A 19,431-nucleotide genomic window follows, 5' to 3' on the forward strand; every position below is an offset into this window, starting at 1 on the left:
CAATCACATCACTCATACACTCTTTTGTCAATTCAGTGTCCGGAAAGGGTTTTCCTAGGGCACATGCTACTCTCACTGAAGCCTCCATTGCCTGCTCTTGCTGTATCATGGGTCCTGTTGGTGGCTTGATATGACAAATTCAACTAGTTTAGTTTTGTATTTCATACCTTTTTGTATTGGGGACAGTTTTGTTCATCTAGCAACATCATTGCTAACTGCGGCAATTAGCGAGCAGTTGAATCACCAGGTGAGGTGATACATATATATCACTCAAAAGTTTTTATTGACAGTCTAGACCGGTGACCACCTGTTGAGTATGTATCACAATAGATTTTCTGTTTTTTAAAGCAGACATTTTGACTTGTTATAGTAAGAATAGCACAGGTGCTACTAATAACATTACAATGGCCTCATTCCATTGAAGTGTCCCAGTAAGCCATGACAGTGAGCCAGCATGCACAATTCCAGGGTCCTGAAACTGGAGCACCTGAATGGACTGCTGCCATGATTATTATTTGTATTAGTCACACCTGTGTTTTTCTTGCTGTGACATGGCAAAATGTCTGCTGTGGAAAAGGTGCAGCAGTATTTTGGCACACAAGGCAGACAATTTTTATAAAAACAACCACAAAAATGCTGATGGCAGGATCGAGCAATTGACACAACCAGCGTGAATCTATCAATACGTCCTCGTTGGTGTCAACTGCATGCTGGTTGGAAAGTGTGGGGTGTTTTTGTGGCAGAACACAGTTGGGTACAATTTGGAATTAATTACTGTAATGTAATGCCACAGCATATCTAAATATTTGAGGGCTTACAGTGGAAGTGCTATTTTACAAATTATATGTGAAACAAAGCGTTCAATGATTGCCTCTTCAGTCAAAACATAAGGCAGGAATCAGTCATAATATTAATATTTGAGTAGGAATTACCCTTCAGAAGCTAATATCTTGTATAAACATATTTACCGTACATTTTAAAGGGAATTAAAGTCATCACTATAATGTATGAGAGAATAAATCTAATCACAATGGAGTTGTACTGTAATTATCTTTTGTTTGACAAAATACAGCACTTGCTCGCGGTGCCTGTTATCCAGTAATTAATAATTTAGACATAAATGTGGGGAGTCAGTTTGTGAAAAAGGGCAAGAATCGAGCAGGTTTCTGACTTTATTAAACAGCAACCCCCCGCTGCTCCCCCCATCCACTATTGTGACCAGCTTGTATTGATGGATATGGTCATGAAACCAATATAAATTGTGAAAGTAAAATATTGTCATTTGAAAAAAAATCACATCACCCTCCCATGTGGATCACCATTTTCTAAATACTACACTTCCAGGAGAACGATGTTCAAAGCGCACAATGTTTAAAAGATAGTTCCAGGGTTTTCAAAGTGACTTTTTATGAGATCATGAGTTTTTACGAGTTTCTCTGTGTCCCATGACAATCTCAAAACTGATTCAAAACATACTGCACTCTGCCAAGCATGAAATGGTAAGATGTGGTGAAATACATGCAGAAAGCCTCAATGTTTCTGTCATAAAATCAGGAAAATTATTGAAAATGTCAGTGTAATGAGCTGTTTCCAATACAGAAGTTCTGCCTTTCAGAAAACCAGTCAAAGTCTAGTCCTCCAGCTAGATGTACCAAATATTACTGAATACAGATCTGTGAATACTGATCACAAATCTTTATAAATCAGCCTGGAGGAATGAATTGTAATTCATGCTCACAGAAAAAGTATGCAGTAACTGTGAACTGACGTAGCATCTATTTTCTCCTACCTCGAGGGTTATTGAGTGCAGCTTCCGTGGCCTTCCTGCCCTCTCCACAGTGGCTCTGGTCAAAAGGGAGACACTGCTCCCCTGTCCCGACCACTACCTCCAGGTTGCGAGATGGATCTTTTGGCTGCCCAAGGTTCCTCACCCGATACACTCTGCGACTGCTGGTGTCAGACACGTAAAGGACCTCCCCCATTGGATCCATGGCTAGGTAGTACTTATGAGCAGGGCTGGTGCTAGTTAACGGAGAATAAAGTTAGAAAGCAAAGTAAGTTTACATGGTAAAGGTGTACATACATTTTCCAGTAACATGCAAGTGACACAAACTGGTAGACAGTGAGACAGTGAGACTAGCCTAATTTAGGAAATTCTAAAATTAGTGAGCATTCATAAGTAGACAACACCATCAGTTGAAGTAAATGCAGTTAGAGGCAAATAGGGCATCCCGGTGAATCACATTAGTATGAGAAACTCCAGGAGTAACTTGTGCCTGTGCTGGAACAACAAGATTAATGTCTCCTAATTTAAATAGCACAGATGACCACAGCCACAGTGGCTGAACAGTAGTTGTGACAATCTCATTCTTAAGTTTGTTAAGTCTCAATTGGGTTATAAATTCAAAGTGTTAAACCAGTGACTTTTACTGTCATAATACTACATTCAAACTACATGAAAAGAAGTTACATTCTGTGTCAGTAGGAAAAAACTAATGTAAACCATCCTTTAAACAAGGAGAAGTAAACCTGTTCAAGAGGAAAATGGTCCCCCTGGATCCAGATGCCTGATAAGGCTCTTGCTAATGTGCTGGGCCTTTTCTACATTACTCTTCTACATTTTTCAAAGAGTCTAGAATATGTAACTCTACTGTATGTCAAGGTGAACATTAAGTAATTCCTTCTCATGTAGATCTATCCACAGTAATGATAAAACAATATGCAGACTTTTTATCTATTTAAAACTGAATTTCAATCACTTCATCATTTGTCACCTTATTTCTGAAGCTTTGCAATGGAACATAGTAAGGTCATAACTACAAAGGAATACATTTTGATTATAAACTGTTTAATATCATGCCCACTCACACTTTATTTGATAAGGAAATAAAGGAGGGCTGATGTCAGTGCCGCTCGGATCAGGCTTTAGAGTCTATACATTATATAAGGCTCACCTATAATATCAGCAGAAAAACAGCGGCAAGCAGAGACAATTGCTTACGATGATGCCAGGAAGATTTGTGTGAGCCAAGATTTTATAGTGCTAGTCATATGTTCATCAGCATAAATGTTCCCACATGCCTTGTAGAGATAAGGGACCTTCTGTATAGATGTATGTATGTACAGACAGGATAAGGTGGAGAACAGCATAAGTCATGCATTCATAAATCCTGCATAAAAGCTGCATCCTTATACAACACTTCTGTGATATGATACCTCTGCTTAGTTGTATCTTATGTTTGTATGTGTTTCTGTTTTTGGTTTTTGGTGTTGTATATTATATGGGTAATATATGTATATTGTATATTATGCGATAGCTGTATAATGTATAATGTTTAATGGTTAATTCTATTTCTTACTACTATGGAATATTTTCCAGAATAAAGCAAATTAAACTGCAACAGGAAAACAGGAGGGACACACAGGGATTTGGGATAACATCCATAAAAAGGTCCCATGACCAAAATTAAGCCCTGAACATTCATATAGCTAAATTTAGCCTAAGCCAAATGAGCCATGTGGACACACAATTGTCTATTGTTCTAGTTGTTATTGTTAGTTTATGAGTGCTAAGAGTGGACAAAAGACTGCAAGTGTATTCAGCTCAGGGCTCAAAAATACAGTATGTTGTTTGGAATAAAGACCATATGGACTTATGTACTTTTCAAACTCTTTTAATGAAACTGTCTTTTGCCCTCAGTGTAAGCCTCAGGCTATGTTAGCACACTATGAACACTGACTTCATTTACCCTTATATATTAGATGAGAGCTGTACACTGTACTTTGTGTAGGAGGAGTGCGAACACTGTGGGCTTGTAGCTATACAGAGAAGACTTGACTTTCTTCTCTACATTTAGTCTGCAGTTCATTAATTACAGGAAACCTTTGACGTTGTCAGATTATTGGTTTGTATTATTGAGACTTGAACACAGTGATGGCAAAAATAGAATTAAAATTGTGCACTTTAAACATTGTAACTAACAGATTTCAAAGCAATTACTTTGCAGCGTGAAATCCAGTGTCAGTCAGGTCTGGTCAAAGGCTTCCTGCCAATTAAACTCAAAGACACCCTGTGAAAGTGCCCCCCCCCCCCCCCCCCCAATATAGGCTAACTGAAAAACATTCAAGAAAAATATTACATTCTTTCTTAATTAAAGTGCATTTACATATTTTACAGACCTGAAAACCTTACTTTATTTAATGTTCTCAGAGGTTACTTAGGTTCCTAAAATGTTCTGTTTGCTTTGGAAACCCTGCTAACCCTTACTCTCTAAAGAGAAAACTTCCTTCTGATATCAGCCTGAACCTTCTCACATCCCAGAAAAAAAACACTGCAACACAGGCATGGGTGCTGTCAGTCATCTAGTCCATTAAGTGCATAACTGTTTACAGAGCTCTGCACTGAACTGTACATACATAATTTAAACTTGATCCTAAGAGAGTTATTCACCGAGTTCCAAAGTGTTCCACTGCTCCGCACAGCATATCATATTTGCTGGACCTCTTGAAGCTACCACAAGCATTGCATGGTGCATATAACGGATTACAAATCACTTCACCTGTCCTTTTCTCAATTAGACGCTTGCAGCTCAGAATACATCTATCCAGTGGAACGGAAATGAACAACAATAACAACCACGGCACAAACAATCCCACCCTAGCCTCCCTTGATCCCTTCACACATTATAACAGAACAATGATCAGAGTTGATAGACATAGTGATCTAGCTGTTCGTGACTGTCTCTCTGAATCACCCATCTGGGCTCGCAGATAATATTGTAGAGGACTTCCTCGCCTGTTTTCTTTACTCCTTGCCCAATCTCTTGAAGGGAAAGAACAGGCAATGGTTTTACGTTGAGTACATCCCATATTGTCTCCCCTTGGAAAGCACCTTGTTTTGAAACCCTGTTGGCTGATAGGCACTTTGCTGAGAAGAAATGTAGAGTGAAAAGCTTTGAAAGCTGAATATGGATGAATAATTAATGTATTTGACTGGGGAGAACAATAGTATAGAATAAAAGGGAAGCGCTAACATGCTGCTAACAGTAAAAAGCTGCTGCGGAGGAAAAGGAGGAAGAGGGAGCTGAAGGAGAAACCTCCAGGGTGAGGAAAGGGTATCCAAAGAGCCTTCAGAAGAATCCAGTTGCTACAGGCTTAGACGAGTGGCTCCCTTCCCAACCTTTTATTTCTTCCCTGACTTCCCCCACAGCCATGTCGGATAAACTGAAGTACCCCTTCATTGACACCAGTTGTCATGTTCCAAATGTGTTGCCATGAATTGATTTTAAACTTGATATTAAATAACTACTGATTATATAAAAGTGGATATAATAGTGAATGTTAACAATATTTTTTAACTGTCAGTGATTCAGTTGGTTAAGTTTGTATTCGTACTTAGTATATCAACAATGTATTCATTACTATGAGTCATTTATCTATCTATCATTTATCCATTATTGTAGCTAACTGTTTCTCCATTCATTTTAACAAACTGTTTAGCTGCCTTTCAACTTTCTCTCGTTTGCTAACTAGTTTTCCAGCTAACTAGGCAGTAGCTCAGTCTGTAAGGATTAGGCTGAGAACCGGAGTGTGGACTGGTAGCTGGAGAGGTGGGCCCGTCACTCTGACATCTCTCCGTGTGTGTTTCAGACCTGTGTGTATACTAATAACAATAATAATGAAAACACTGAATTTCCCCTTGTGGGATAAATAAAGTATGTCGTCGTTGTTTTCTTCTTCTAACTAGTTGCGCTCTAAGTAGCAACAGTGCTAGTGTTTAGGTTACTCAATATGTGGCTATATTTTTTCATCTTGAGCTACGCAATTTCACTTTCGACTTACCTGCTGGCAATAAAAGTAAAAGTACCCTGGGGTTGGGAGTCACTGGCTTATGGTATAAACAAGAAATGTATCACGGTTTGCATATTTACATATTCACACTTACAGACATACGTACACACCCACCCATACAGTACAACCATAATCACCAAGCCAGGTTATCCCTTTTGCACGGTTGGGAACTTTGGCATGCAAGAGATATGTCGTCTTAAAAACCCTCTTTCTCTTTTCAAATCGGATAAACCCTCTCTGTCTCTATATAACCCCTGATAGTGCCGCACACGCAGATAGACACTAAAACACACACACACAAACACTATAACATCTGTCTAATCTTCTGTCGAACATGGTGTATAGAGCTCCCACCATCATCGAGGCTCTGGCAATGTCTGACAATGTCGAGGCCATACGAGGCCCCAGGCTTTTAGTCCGGCTCAGGAAGTGAGTGAACCGCTGCATCCTCCAAACAGACTTCCAGTAATCCTCTAAAACATGAAATCCATGATATGTTGGCCGATTTCCAATTTATACATTCAATTTAAATGAGGATTTGATAGATCTGACTGCAACCTGAGTACATGCAGATTCTGGGTGTGGTGGGTTTGTGGGAAGAGGGAAAGTCGGGTCAATGCAATTATGCTTTTTGTGGCAAACAAACCAGGATAGTGTTGTGAGGCATTTTGCAACATGCCCTCTCTTTTCTCTTGACACGTGTTCTTTGTGTGCATGACAGCGTGTTTTGCAGATATATAAAGGAGGTGTTAATCGCCAGTTCTCACCTGTGTCTGGTATCCCGGTTCCTGATAATTAGCCATGAAGGAGCGTTTAAAAAGGAGAAAAAGAGAAGGTAAAAGCAATCATTTATGATGCTAACTAGAGACACTCTGAATTTCATAGGCTACAATGAGTCAATGAGTCTCCTCATAAAGTGAGATTAGGGTTGATTTAGACGTCTGTATTGTTTCACATTAAATATTAACCTAAACAGGAAGCTTTTTGGCATTTCCTCCCAGAGGACAGGGAAGTATCAAATACAGACACTATGAAACCTCCGTCTGAACCAGAAATATTAGTTAGAGATACAATAATAACAGGGAATGAGAGAGTGAAGTTACATAAGGAGAACACTTTACAGGACAAATGACTGTGCAATCCCATCGAGATTCTACGCTTGAGAAAATACAGAAATAGAGAATGTAGCGCCTGCAGCGCAGTAGATATCATCGTCATAATCCACAAAAAAAATATCTTTGTTTCACAGCAAAGACTTTCAGCTTCTCTCACATCCTAAAGAGGTAGATTATAGTCTGTGATGTCTGAACCTCACACACTCTGCTTTTGCATGAAGAAAAACTTCAGAATGTATTCTACTGAGATCAAACAGATCACAACTGCAGATGCCAACCAGCCCTAATGCCATACTTACCCATATCTGCCGAGCTAATTTTGTTTTAACTGTGCTCAAGTCAATCTGATGCTCAAATTTCCAGCTTCCCACCCACTGTGGGAGATCAGTCTACTCTTATCACATGCATACCCAACAAGATCATGACTCTCACTTGAGTTCCAGTATGGTTCTGGTGTATCCATCGGGATGAACCCTGCGGATGAAGTTGAAGTCCCCCACGTAGAGAGAGCCATCAGGTCCACTGGCCAGAGCCACTGGGGCAAACAGCATCATGTCCCGAGCGGCGCCACTGCAGCTTGGGCCGCAGGGGACGCTCCGGTAAAAACCATTCCCCATCACAGTGCTGATGACCGGAGGCTGCTGGGAGAGGAAGATGTTTTCTCCGTTTCCCTTGTGAAGGATTCCTGGAGAGGGAGGAATGCATTAAATACCTTAAAGGCTCTGAAAACACATTTCTTCAATATGCTTGAGGTGATGGGATCTGACAAGAACACAACATTTTCTGCCAAAGTTTGAAGAGATCTGGTTATTCCACATGATATATTTTCTGTATTTTCTGTTCTGTCTGAGCTCCTCTAGCTGGTTTTAAGAGGGTGGGAAAAAGGTGATGTCATTCACCTTGCTGCACCAATCAGGATTTAGCAATATGCGAATTTAAATGTGATGACAGTAGGCGGTTGATTTACTGATCAAATCACATCCACGCAACCCTGATGAGGCAGAGTAGCTGAGATTTTAAGTGTTAATCTCCTTATAAAAGGAAAGCTTTTTTCCTACACAACTTCGATTGTTGCACATTTAGTAAGAAATATTTAATATTATAAATAAGAATTCTGTTTTTTCAGGGGTTTTAATGATGATACTGGCATATTTTTTATTTTTGTGTTGGTTTGTTGGTAGTATAATGTAGCCTGAGCTATCTTTACTTCAAGGACTGCAATTGAAATAAATCTTGGATTGTGTATTGTGTTATCCTTGACATTTTCATAGTGGTGTGTGATTTTAATTGTTAATCTCAAATAAAATAAAATAAAAATCCAAAATGTAATGTTGTGATGGAGTCAAAGGAAGCAAAACTTCAGTGTTTTTTCCTGAAAAAACAAACAAAAAACCCCCCAGCAGTGGCAACTAGCCTCCATGTGCCACAAAAAAAACGGTTAACAAGTACATCGTTTGTTCTCACCACTACGTATGTTGAGGGCGTGGTGTTTATCCAGAGACCACCCGCCCAGGTTTGAGGGGACCAGTTCAAATCCATGCATCAGAGCGGTCCTCCTTTCCCAGTGGATAACGCCAGGACATGACTCATACTCATAGCCGACAGCAACTGAAACACAAACACATACGCACATAAGAGGGCTTGATGTCATGCACAGTAATAACTATGTGCTGTAGACCTGCTGTGTCTAACACTACAGTATGTAAAGCAAAATCACTGTCTATGTGTTTATTTGTACAGAACTTGATCGCCAGACTTTACACATATGCAAACATATTCCCAAAATCTCTGAAAACTATACTGTACTGAGTGGGGAAACTGATGAAAGGCCTTTAGCGAGACCTCATCAGTGTGTGTGTTTGAGTGAGATCAGTGAGAAGTGGAGGCGTAATCAGGAGGAGCCCGTCTTCATGAAGGAGCCCTAGAATTAGCTGCTTGGCCTCTTAGTTGTAATGATACGCTGTGCAGCTTCCCACTACAACTAACAACTATCAACAGCTTTTTTTTTATCTTGGCAGGATTAAATAGGTTTCGTCAGTAATTTACCACTTCAGAGTTGGAATACATTTAAAGGCAGGAGGTGACAAAGCTGTAGGAGCTCTTGACATAAGACATAAGCATGTAAACACACAAACATACTTACATCTGTGTTATTCTGAAACATACAATTGCACATGCATGCATCCAATCATCAGCCTTACTCAGAGATGGAAAATAACAGAGTGTATTTATTTAAGTACTATACTTAAGTACAATTTGAGTACTTTCAGTTCATGCAATTTTCTATTTTTACTCCACCTCATGTGACAGCTGTAGTTACAAGTTACTTTGCAGATGAATATTTTACAAACAAAACATATGGTTAACTCATAAGATACTTGATGTTAAATGATGATGTGTTAAAATAGATCAGACTACACAACACCAGTAGAGGTTAAAACAAGCTCTACCTCACACAATACCAGCCACAATAATACAATTCTGATATAATAATAATTAAATAAATAATATAATATATATTAATACACAACTCAGAATAGAGCTACATTATTATGTATACTGAATTAATTAATTATTTTTTTCTTAAAAATACTTCTTAAAGCTGTGTTAATTGTTTGTTGTGGCAACGTGGGGGCACTGGAGTAAACTGGAGTGAACAAAACACTGACTTATGATGACCTTATTAGGTTGATACAGCAAACGGTTGCCTACACATCAAACAGAGGCAGGGAAACATCAGCATTTATTTGGAGACATATTTCTAGCTAACTGATAAATGTAAGTCCAATATTCAATCTCATTTTGGTTAATAAATAACTGGCTCTATGTTATATGTTCCCAAGTTAGTTGCTAACTTTGTCTGTTTGCCATTTGGTGCTAGTGTGCAGTGGATTTATAAGAGCTTCTTCAGCAGCTGGAAACAAATTTGATGATAGTCTGTGGGATGGAAAACCCCCAAAATGACCTGAAAGACACTAAAACATAAAGCTGAGGAGAACAGCAGAGTTAGGTGATTATTCTCTGCGGTCTCATCAGCAAGAGTGACCCCTTTAAAATTAAAAAAATTTAATCATTTGCTTGCATAAAATATTGATCACTAACACAAGCATTTGTTCAAATCACATGCAGAGTTTTAGATTGCATTTAGTGACTGGTGGGTCATTATAAGCAACTTTTCATGTAGGTGAATAAAAGCCTCTTTTCTTTTTAAGGTAATGCATGCAATGTAAAAACACTCTTTAGCATACTGTATGATTAAAGCAACAGGAGTTCAATACAGTTAACTTTCACATTTTAAAAATTACGTAACATTGCGTCAATTCAGATTTTGAAATACTGTACTGTAATGACAGCTTGACATGGCTGACACAAACGTGGTAAAACAATAGTTGTCGCTGTCAATCACTGTTGGCACTGATCTCTCTTAACTTCCTTCGTAGTAAACCAACATGCCTGTGAACTGATGGACATGGACATGAAAAGAACTGGGGAGCAAAGTCAGCAGAAGGACAAGTAGAGATGGTGGAATACACAAGTAGGGGCACTCACATTTTGTACAAACTCCAGAGAATCCCTTTAACGTGGAGAGAAACTCTTAGCAGACACACAGAGCCAACTTAAAACTCCTACTCAATGGGTACAATCGATAAAATGATTGGGGAGGTAATATAATGGGTAATTTGGGACACTGGGGATTCTGAAAGAAAAAAAGAAACCGTACAGAGTTGGACAAAAGTTCTTAGTCTGGGAACTATATCTTAAATCCATTTAAAAGTTTCATTTGTTTCAATTTTGTGTGTTGTAGGTTCCGATAGGCTTGTGATATAGTGTTTTTAAAAGGACAAAAACAGAACTGAGAGGCAAATTTATATTGAAGTAAAATATAAACACATCCCAAATCGTAACATATTAGTATTGTGTAATTTCTGACATTTAAATTCACATTGCAGCCCCCTTGAAGAACCTGTTTCATGACCTGGAAACCAATCCATCCAAAATGTATCAAAAGTTGCCATAAATACATTACTGTGGGACAATGTCCTGTTTTTTTTTTTACATTCTACAATAAAACTGACTTTATTAGAAGAACAAGGTGTTTCCAGGACAAAACGGGCAAAGCAATCTCAAAGGGACACTTTCCCCAGTGTTTTGAGAACTGTTCCACAAGCGAATATTATTACTGTAGCTATATTACAAGAAACGAAACACACATCAGCACACGTATATGCACTCTCTCACAAACAATACGCATACACACCACTGTACATAAAGGCACACTCAATATCTCACAGGTGAAAGCTTTCATTCCCCTCTGCTGAAGCCTCAGGCAATGTGTTCACCCAGCAAACAGAGCATGATCTCCCTTTCTCTTGCTCTCTCTGGCAATGTGTGAGCACATGAGTGTGTGTGTGTGTGTGTGTACGCCCACACGTTTTGGCGTGTGTGTCTATGTCGTTGTGCCAACAAAGCACTGGGAACCATTGTGGGCTGCATCCCCCCAACACGATGAAAATATAAATTTTACCTTTTTATAATAGTCTTTGATGAAAATAATGTCAACTGTTTCTATTCAAGTGCTTGTGGACCCTTTATTCTGTTGTGGTTCAAGAAAATTATTGTAAAACTTGACGGATAAACATATATGGTGGTATCCTGAGGTGACTGCGTACCTTCACCTCATCCAAAAGTTTAGAGGACCTGCTAAACAGTACTGGTCATAGCAAAATAAAGGAGCAATAAATAACCATATTTTTTCACTGAAAATATTCCAAAACCAGCTAAAATAGGCTTTATGAAAAAAGGAACATAGAGTCCAGTAGTAAGAGGTCGCCTGCATGTTATCTCTACATCCTCAAGTGTATTTATGCAGAATTTACACTGGTATTTACGCAGCCTGATGAATTTTATCCTGTAAATCCAGTGTTTTCATTATTTTGTTGAAACTGGGATATCAGGGTTCTATTTTGGTGTTGGCTAGGGTATACTGAGGTTATTTTCTTGCCTGTGCCAGTTTGGTATCTTGGTGACTCACTGTGCGCCACAGTGGGCGGAGATGTGCAGTAGAGGGTGTGGCGATGCCAATCTAGCGCCGCACTGCTATCTTGTTGCCAAGAATGAGTGCTTCTCTTCAGCTGCCCCACAGTGTGCAACACTATCTAACATTAGATTAGAAATGGATGACCTGCACCCACCCCATGTTAGCTACAGTGGCCTTGAAAATAGCAATATGGGGCAGTGAATTTGATGATTTTACTGTTTATCAGACCTCAAAATACAGAGGAATGATTCAGGGGCCAGGCATCACTGATGTGTACAAAGCGAGAACTTTTGGAGTGTTGGTGTTTATACCTCTACCACAGGAGCTTTTCACCACCAGGAGGTTTTCAGGCTCGGCAAAGGTGGACCCAATGGGAAATGCTGATCCCGACCTCCCTCTTGATCCTCTCCCCTTTACGCCTCTCCTGTCTCCGCCTGTACCCACTGTGTCTTTGTTGTCCCCAGAGTCAGAGTCCTGGTCGGAGCCACTGTAAATCCCCTCTGTCCTGTATTCCCCGAATCAAACTGGCCTCCGTCGGTCTCAAAGGCACTGTTCATCTGCTCTTGGCAGCATATATGAGCTGCTGTATCATGTTTCAAACTCTGCGTGTCCCAGACAACAATATGTGTTCTCTGAGGAAGACTCTCAGGATTCCCAAAAAGTCAGTACACGAGCTGAAAGTAGTGAATGTGACTGGCCATTATTGTCACTGTCCCTAACGGACCCACCGATAATGTATGATAAAACATTCTTGTTCTCGTGCCGAAGTGCGCCCGTGTGCCACGTGTGCACCAATGGATCCTCGACATAAAATGACCAAAAGTGTGTTTGGCACGCCCATGCGTGTTATGTCTTTATGTTTAAGATTTTTTGTTTGGTTGTTGCAGGTTTACATATCCTTGATCTCAATCATGGTGTTTATCCTGCTGTAATGTCATTTCTGCATTTCAGATATAATAGAAAATGTAGTACATCTCCCATTGGTTTATTCTAAACATTAATATGCTTGTGCCACATGCACATACTTAGGGCAGCCCCCAACCCCTGCTGAAAATACATTCCTGCACATGTCAGGAACTATAGAGAGGGAAGTATTGGGGGAAAACATGGATAGAGAAGAGAGAAGTAGGGAGGGCAGGGGAAGAAAGGAGAGAGCTAACAGGGGAGATCAGAGAGAAAGGAGGAAGTAACAAGCAGTGAAGAGAAGAAAAGAGAGTTCAGGAGAGGACAGAAACACAGGAAACACTGTAAGAGGAACATAGGAGCCAAGGAAAGGGGGTAAGAAGGGCAGGGAGGGAGGTGGTTCAGCAAAGCAGGGCAAATATAAAACAGGATCAGTGGAGTTGAGGAAAGGTGAAAGATCAGGAGAGAGTTGGTGCAGATGAAATGCAGCTATAACAGATAAGGAGGGGTAGATCAGGTGGAGAGAGAAAGCCTAGGGATGGAGAGATGCAATCTTTGTACGAGACCATACACTCGAATGGACAAAGCTTCTGGTATGCCTGCGATATCTCAGTGCTTATGGAAAGCTCTCTCTCGCAGCTCCACTGTTTGTCTACAACCTTTCGCAAATAAAACTGGTGAACACAGAAGGCAGAAACATCATCTCTTAAATGACCAACAAAGTGCAAATGTTTAATCCTTGATGGCATCTCTACAATGGCTGTATTTTGCGGTAATGAAGCAAAAGTGCAATAACAGTAACAGTTATACATCCAGTATATCTTTTTTTGCAAAGGTGAAAGAGGACATTGGGGGAAGAGAGACAATGGGCCATTTTCTTGAAAACCTTCCATGCACAGATTTCTATTTTGCACATTTTTCTCCATATAGCCAGTTCTGTCCAGAAGTGCTATCTCTCTGCCAATGCAGATGATATCTTTACTGCCAGTTAACTCTACAGTATATTTGTAGAGGCATCCATATTTCCATTCCGTCTTCTCCATATAAATGTTGTCATCACTGCTGTCTAGTGTTGTAGTACTCGAGAACTCTTAAGAACACTTTTTGATGGTGTTGGTCTCGTCTTGGACTCGACCGCATTTGCACTCGGTCTCGGACATTGAGGATTTTATTTCAAGACCATTCAAGACCATAATTTTGGGAATATCAATAAATTGCTTTCGCATTGTCTGATTTGTTAGCATCCTAACTTTGATTGGAAGTAAAACATATTGCTTCAAATGCAACCAGTAACCCTAACGACTGTCAGCCCTCCCTGCGATGCGTACGTTAATTTCAGCTTTAAGTGTTTGTATGTGGGTGTTTTAATGGGAATGTGGATCTTTTAGATCAATTTGTGAATTACCTATGATCTCGTTCCACATTTTATTGCGTGCCATGCAATGCAGGGAACTGGTCTTGGTCTTGACTTGGTCTTGGTTTGGGCGGTGTTGACTACAACACTACTGCTGTCAGTGCTGGAAAGCTGGTAATGAGTCTAAACTGCTCGCTGTTCACCTGTTTGCATGATCCACTTCTCAGTGCATTAATTACATGTTATGAATTTCTTGACTAATGCTATTTTAACTACAATGAACATGTCCTTGCATTCTGGTAAATCTGCACTTAGCAAACTAACGGCCATCCAGGTAGATTTAGTGACCCATTTTAGCATTTTGCAGAGAAACAGAGAGAGATATTATCTGATACTATGTTATAAGATATAACACAACAGTAAACAGTGAGTTTCATGCATTGGTTTCAATCATTTTGATTGAAACCAATTAACAAGCTTCATCTACATGCGTTTGAAAAAATCCAAGACAGAAGTTCTGTGTCTTTTCGGCGACTTTATAAAACATACTGCTGATGGAGAAAGTCAGCAAAGCAGACGTATACAAGGAGAGAGAGACAGAAAGAGGCAGGGCACACCGCTCTGTTTGCAGTAAGACACCAGAAATGTAGGCGTGTGCGTGTGTGGGAAAAAAGAGAACTGAAGCAAGAGGGAGCAGATTGACGTAGTGAGTAAACACAATTATAATGTGGAGAATGTAGAAGAATTAAAATGGTGAAATAAGAAATAATCTACTAGAAATAGAAACATACCCTGCTAACACCACCCCTCGGCCACAGTTACACTGTTGTTCTGTAGAAAACACCAACTGATCACAGGGTTAGCAGTTCGATCCCCACCTCCTCCCTCCAAAAACAGACTTTTTTTTATTGCCCATAAAACTCCTCAAGTTTTTAATATGTCATCTTTACCGACAAACTTTTATTCTAAACTTTTTAAATAAAAAACTGTATAAATAAATTATATTGTTGCACTTTAACTCATACTGTTCCTACACCTCATCAAATCTGTCTTTGTCACAGAGCAATATAATACCAAATTCAACATGACTTTAAGGAGTAACTACACACCCAAATTGTGCTAGCTCCCTCCATCCCAGCATATTTAAAAGATGCAGACGCATGTAAGAGTTTCTGTTTGGCACTTGAGTTGTAGCTGAGCTAGCGGCTCAGTGAAGTTCTAGTGTATGTGTGTCTGCAGAGTGTCATATGTTGCCGTAGCCCTGCTGTTACATGCTACAGCTGGTGTTCTGATATTTATACTTGGTGGCAGCTAACATGAAATAACGTTATAGCCTACCTCAGAGTCAGTGTAGATTAAGTAGATTCCAAATTACTTAACAGCCACTTGGCGGGTGACCCAAGTTTCGTTTTCCACCAAACCCAAAATTTACCCACATTTGGCGCTTGGCTGGTGTTAATTATGGACGCTGCCCAGGTTGCTCCTCAGCCACTGGGGATCCACAAGCCAGTCCCATTATCCACACCGCCCAACCAGCAAAAATATGCGTTAATCCACCATTAATCAACCATTAATCAACCACCCAAACCCGACCCACAAACCACCATCTTTATGCATTATAGCAGTACAATTGTCAGGACACCTCTCCCAGGTGCTTATCCTGGGAGCAGTTAGGAACTGTCTGTGGGTGTGTGTTTGAGAGAGAAAGAGAGAAAGAAAGTGATAGAGAATGAGGACAACCCATACCAGTAATATTTTCTAGTAAGCTTACCCGAACCTGCCAAGTCAAGTCTTCAGAGTTCACAAATCTGCCTACCAGAACCTCTAAAGCTCCGTAATTAACACGGTTTAACATGGTTCCGTGGTTTTATGTGGAGTTATGTTCTGTTATTATTTAACAGTCTTCAGGTGCAGTGACTTTCTGGAGTCTCCGCTGGTTGCTTGGCAACCTCACGGTGCGACAAAAAGAAGTCACAGCCTGTAACTCCCAGTAAAACCACAACATGTCATTTTAACATCTCTGTTTGGGTTTAGATAAAAAAAAAACTAGATATATGTAGATTAGTAAGCTTTCTATGTGCTAGTAGGTGGAGACAGGGCCAGGCCCGCTGGTCCTCCCTGTTTAAAGTTTTTATGTTAAGCTAACCTAACCGGCAGCTGGCTTCTCGCCCATAGATTACACACCACATGAGAGTGGTATCAATCTTGTCACCTATCTCTAGTAATTAGAGTATTTCAAGAAAACTACTCCTTTAAGACACTTATTCACATCAGTGAAATAAATAAAGTGCAGCATAACTCAAACTGCCTTCAATAATTCCAAAACAAGCTTTTTTGTTCCATCCTAAAGAAATGGAGACGACCACTTCTTATTTTTGTATGTTCACTTCATTGGATGGACAGGTTTCCTTTTTTGGATCTTATTTATGATCATTTGTGATTCACTCTGATGTTTTATATGAGTAACAAGTATGCATACTTTTCATTGTCATTTTTTTCTTTGTGTTTCACCTGGCATTTTTACCTTAATTCAACAGGAAATACAGAGAGATGACAGAGGACAGAGAGGATGGATGACATGGGAACCAGTAAAGTTGCAATTACTATACACAGTCAGTGTCTTAAACCCCCGAGACCACCAAGACGCACCAGATGCTTTCTTATTTTTCTCTAATATAAGATAGACATAAGAATGCATTTCAAATAAGGCCCATTGTATCTTACATTCTACCTACCAGTTGCATGAGTGAGGCCCCAGACCTCCTGGCCATAAACATCAGTCTTGTTCCAGACCAGCCTGTGGACCAGACCAGGCCCAGCGGGATACCAGCGCTGGTACAACCTTCCCTGGACCGATGCACGAACATGTACCTTGGACAGACCGCCCAGAGGGGAGATGGGGGACGACGGGGAGGGAGGTGTGAGGAGGATTCGCAGCAGAGAGAGGTAGCCTGCAGCGCGGGTGCTCACATAGTTCAGCTTTGTAAAAGCTCCTGGGATTGAAACTTCTTCCTGCACCGCCTAGAGAGAACAAGATGGAGAGCAGGGTGATAAATACAGGTGACAGAAAGTGGAGAAATGAGAAATGTGACAAAGAGAATGATAAAGAAAGTATTTTATATTATTACATTATACATGTATAACATTATAAGTGCTATTGGCAGGTACATGAAGAAATAGCTTACAAAAAGTAAGGTGCAGTAAGTATATCAAATATGTGTTAGGCTTAAAAAAAAAAATATGAAGAGCACAACTGTCTTTCTTATTGAATGAAATGAACACTGAATGATATTTATCTTTGCCATGAGGGTTTTATTTTAAATAAAATGTAGGAAAAATCTACCCTATACCTCACAGACTAGCAAATAAAAAGCCATGTTCATCTCTCTGATAAACAGTTAACGACATGCTGCAGCAAACATTTATTCATCCATTACATTATTTCTCTTGGCTAAAATCGGATGCGTTGAGTCAGTGATTACCTTAAATCAAATTATCTCTAAGACGACTATCTAATACATTTTCATGAAATGTCTAAAGTCACCGATTGCAATTCTTAACACAGGTGGTTATTAAGCTCACCATGAACACTATGCACTGCTTTTTTCGATTTATTTGCTTGCTTATTTGTCGTGAAGAAAAAATATTCTTTCATTCTGAGGACCTGTTCATTCCAATCTCATCTGATTTTGCAAAAGGAGCTTTAACTGTGAGGCGCAGATGATGTGTTGTGGATATGAATAATAATATAGACAAGTAAAAAAATCACTTTCCTCTGGCACAAAGGATCATGTAACCATAGCACATATTGGATTTGACATTTCCTGCAGTCTATCATGTTTCCAGGCAACCAACGAGAAAACAACTGCGCACCAAAAATTTTAGTTGGTACTGAAATAGGTCAGGTTTTGGTCACTGTAAAAAAAAAAAACAACAACAAAAAAAACATCTTTGGAGTCACACTGAAGGGTAAATATATAATCACCAGTCTGACCTCCACACCTGACTTTCAGCCGCCTAATTTGCTTTTGTGGTGGGGAAGTATATGGATGGAGTACAAATTTGCATTTAGCTCATTCTTTTTTTGCGTCATGCAAATATGAATTGAGCTCAATTTGCAAAATCCGGTGAGGCCAGGTTGGTTTGTTGCTGAGCTGTTACAAATTGAGTCTAAACTTTATTATTACTGCCTGTCATCTGTAGACATGAAGTAGTGCATTGTTACATCTTATATAGAAGATCTGATTCTAGTAAAGTAGTTTTGTACCTGCAGCTCAGGTACTGCTGGCCCCTTCTCTGCACATGCTCTTGTGTATCTGGGAAGCGGGTAGGGCAGGACCAGCGGGTAGGGACTCAAAACACTCCTGATGTCACATTTAGGAGGTTGAGATTCCTCCCTGGACATTGTCACCTGATCCAAAACCAGAAAGTTGTTGTTAGGCGTCCAGATGGTGCGTGTCTGTGGCAGGAAGGGTGGGCGCTGGAACATCAGGGTCATCGACATGGCACCCAAGGTCACCAGGTCAAAACTAGAGTTAAATGACAGTAACACAGAATAATACTGGAGCACAGGGAGTTCAAGAGAAGCATATCTGTGTATTTTGTGTGTGGGGAGTCTCTACCTTCCATCTTGCCTACTGATAGTGTAACCATACTCTGGATGCTGTGGGAAGGTGATGTTGACTCCAACCAGAGGAGAGCCATCTTGCAACGCAACGCTACCTCGAATCACAGCTACTCGACTGGAAAAACAAAGACGGGGAGCAGGGCGGGAGAGAGCAGGAGAGAAAGAGGTATACAAAGAAGGGGAGAGATGACAGGTTTACAATGATGGAAAACATAATCATTGTTTGAAGAGAGAGGCATACTGCGACACACTAGCCAAACGACCTTGTGCGTGAAGAAAAAGCAACTTCATTTATTCTGCTCAGTATAATTCCCTTCTTTAGCACAGAGAAATCTGCCAGTGATTGCCAGGATACAAGAACCATAAATATAGCTTCACCCACAGTAAAACCTTTCAACACACTGTCATATATATATAAAAAAACAACAACTTCCACATCATGTTTATATTACAGTGACAGTGGTAGCTGCAGCAAAAAGAGTTGTGTTGTCCCTTAAATAGCCCTTAAACCATCAGTCACATCTTGACTATCTTGAAATATTCA

The 19,431-nt window shown here is 40.0% G+C and overlaps 1 protein-coding gene across 2 annotated transcripts in view; it reads right to left on the reverse strand.

Moving 5' to 3' along the window:
• Positions 1–19,431, reverse strand: part of tenm1 (teneurin transmembrane protein 1) — a 168,459-nt gene that overhangs the window by 43,583 nt on the left and 105,445 nt on the right. For both annotated transcript variants that reach the window (XM_038699968.1, XM_038699967.1), the window contains 7 exons: positions 18,883–19,002; positions 18,528–18,789; positions 16,996–17,281; positions 8,430–8,573; positions 7,398–7,650; positions 6,618–6,638; positions 1,790–2,022 (listed from right to left, as the gene is read on the reverse strand). In XM_038699968.1, the coding sequence (XP_038555896.1) occupies positions 1,790–2,022; positions 6,618–6,638; positions 7,398–7,650; positions 8,430–8,573; positions 16,996–17,281; positions 18,528–18,789; positions 18,883–19,002 (1,319 nt within the window). The remainder of the gene's footprint in view (positions 1–1,789; positions 2,023–6,617; positions 6,639–7,397; positions 7,651–8,429; positions 8,574–16,995; positions 17,282–18,527; positions 18,790–18,882; positions 19,003–19,431) is intronic.

Source organism: Micropterus salmoides, unplaced genomic scaffold (assembly GCF_014851395.1).
Source record: "Micropterus salmoides isolate LMB-PRFRI ecotype aquatic unplaced genomic scaffold, ASM1485139v1 Ms_hic_scaffold_5, whole genome shotgun sequence".
In the NCBI taxonomy this organism is placed as follows: Eukaryota; Metazoa; Chordata; class Actinopteri; order Centrarchiformes; family Centrarchidae; genus Micropterus; species Micropterus salmoides.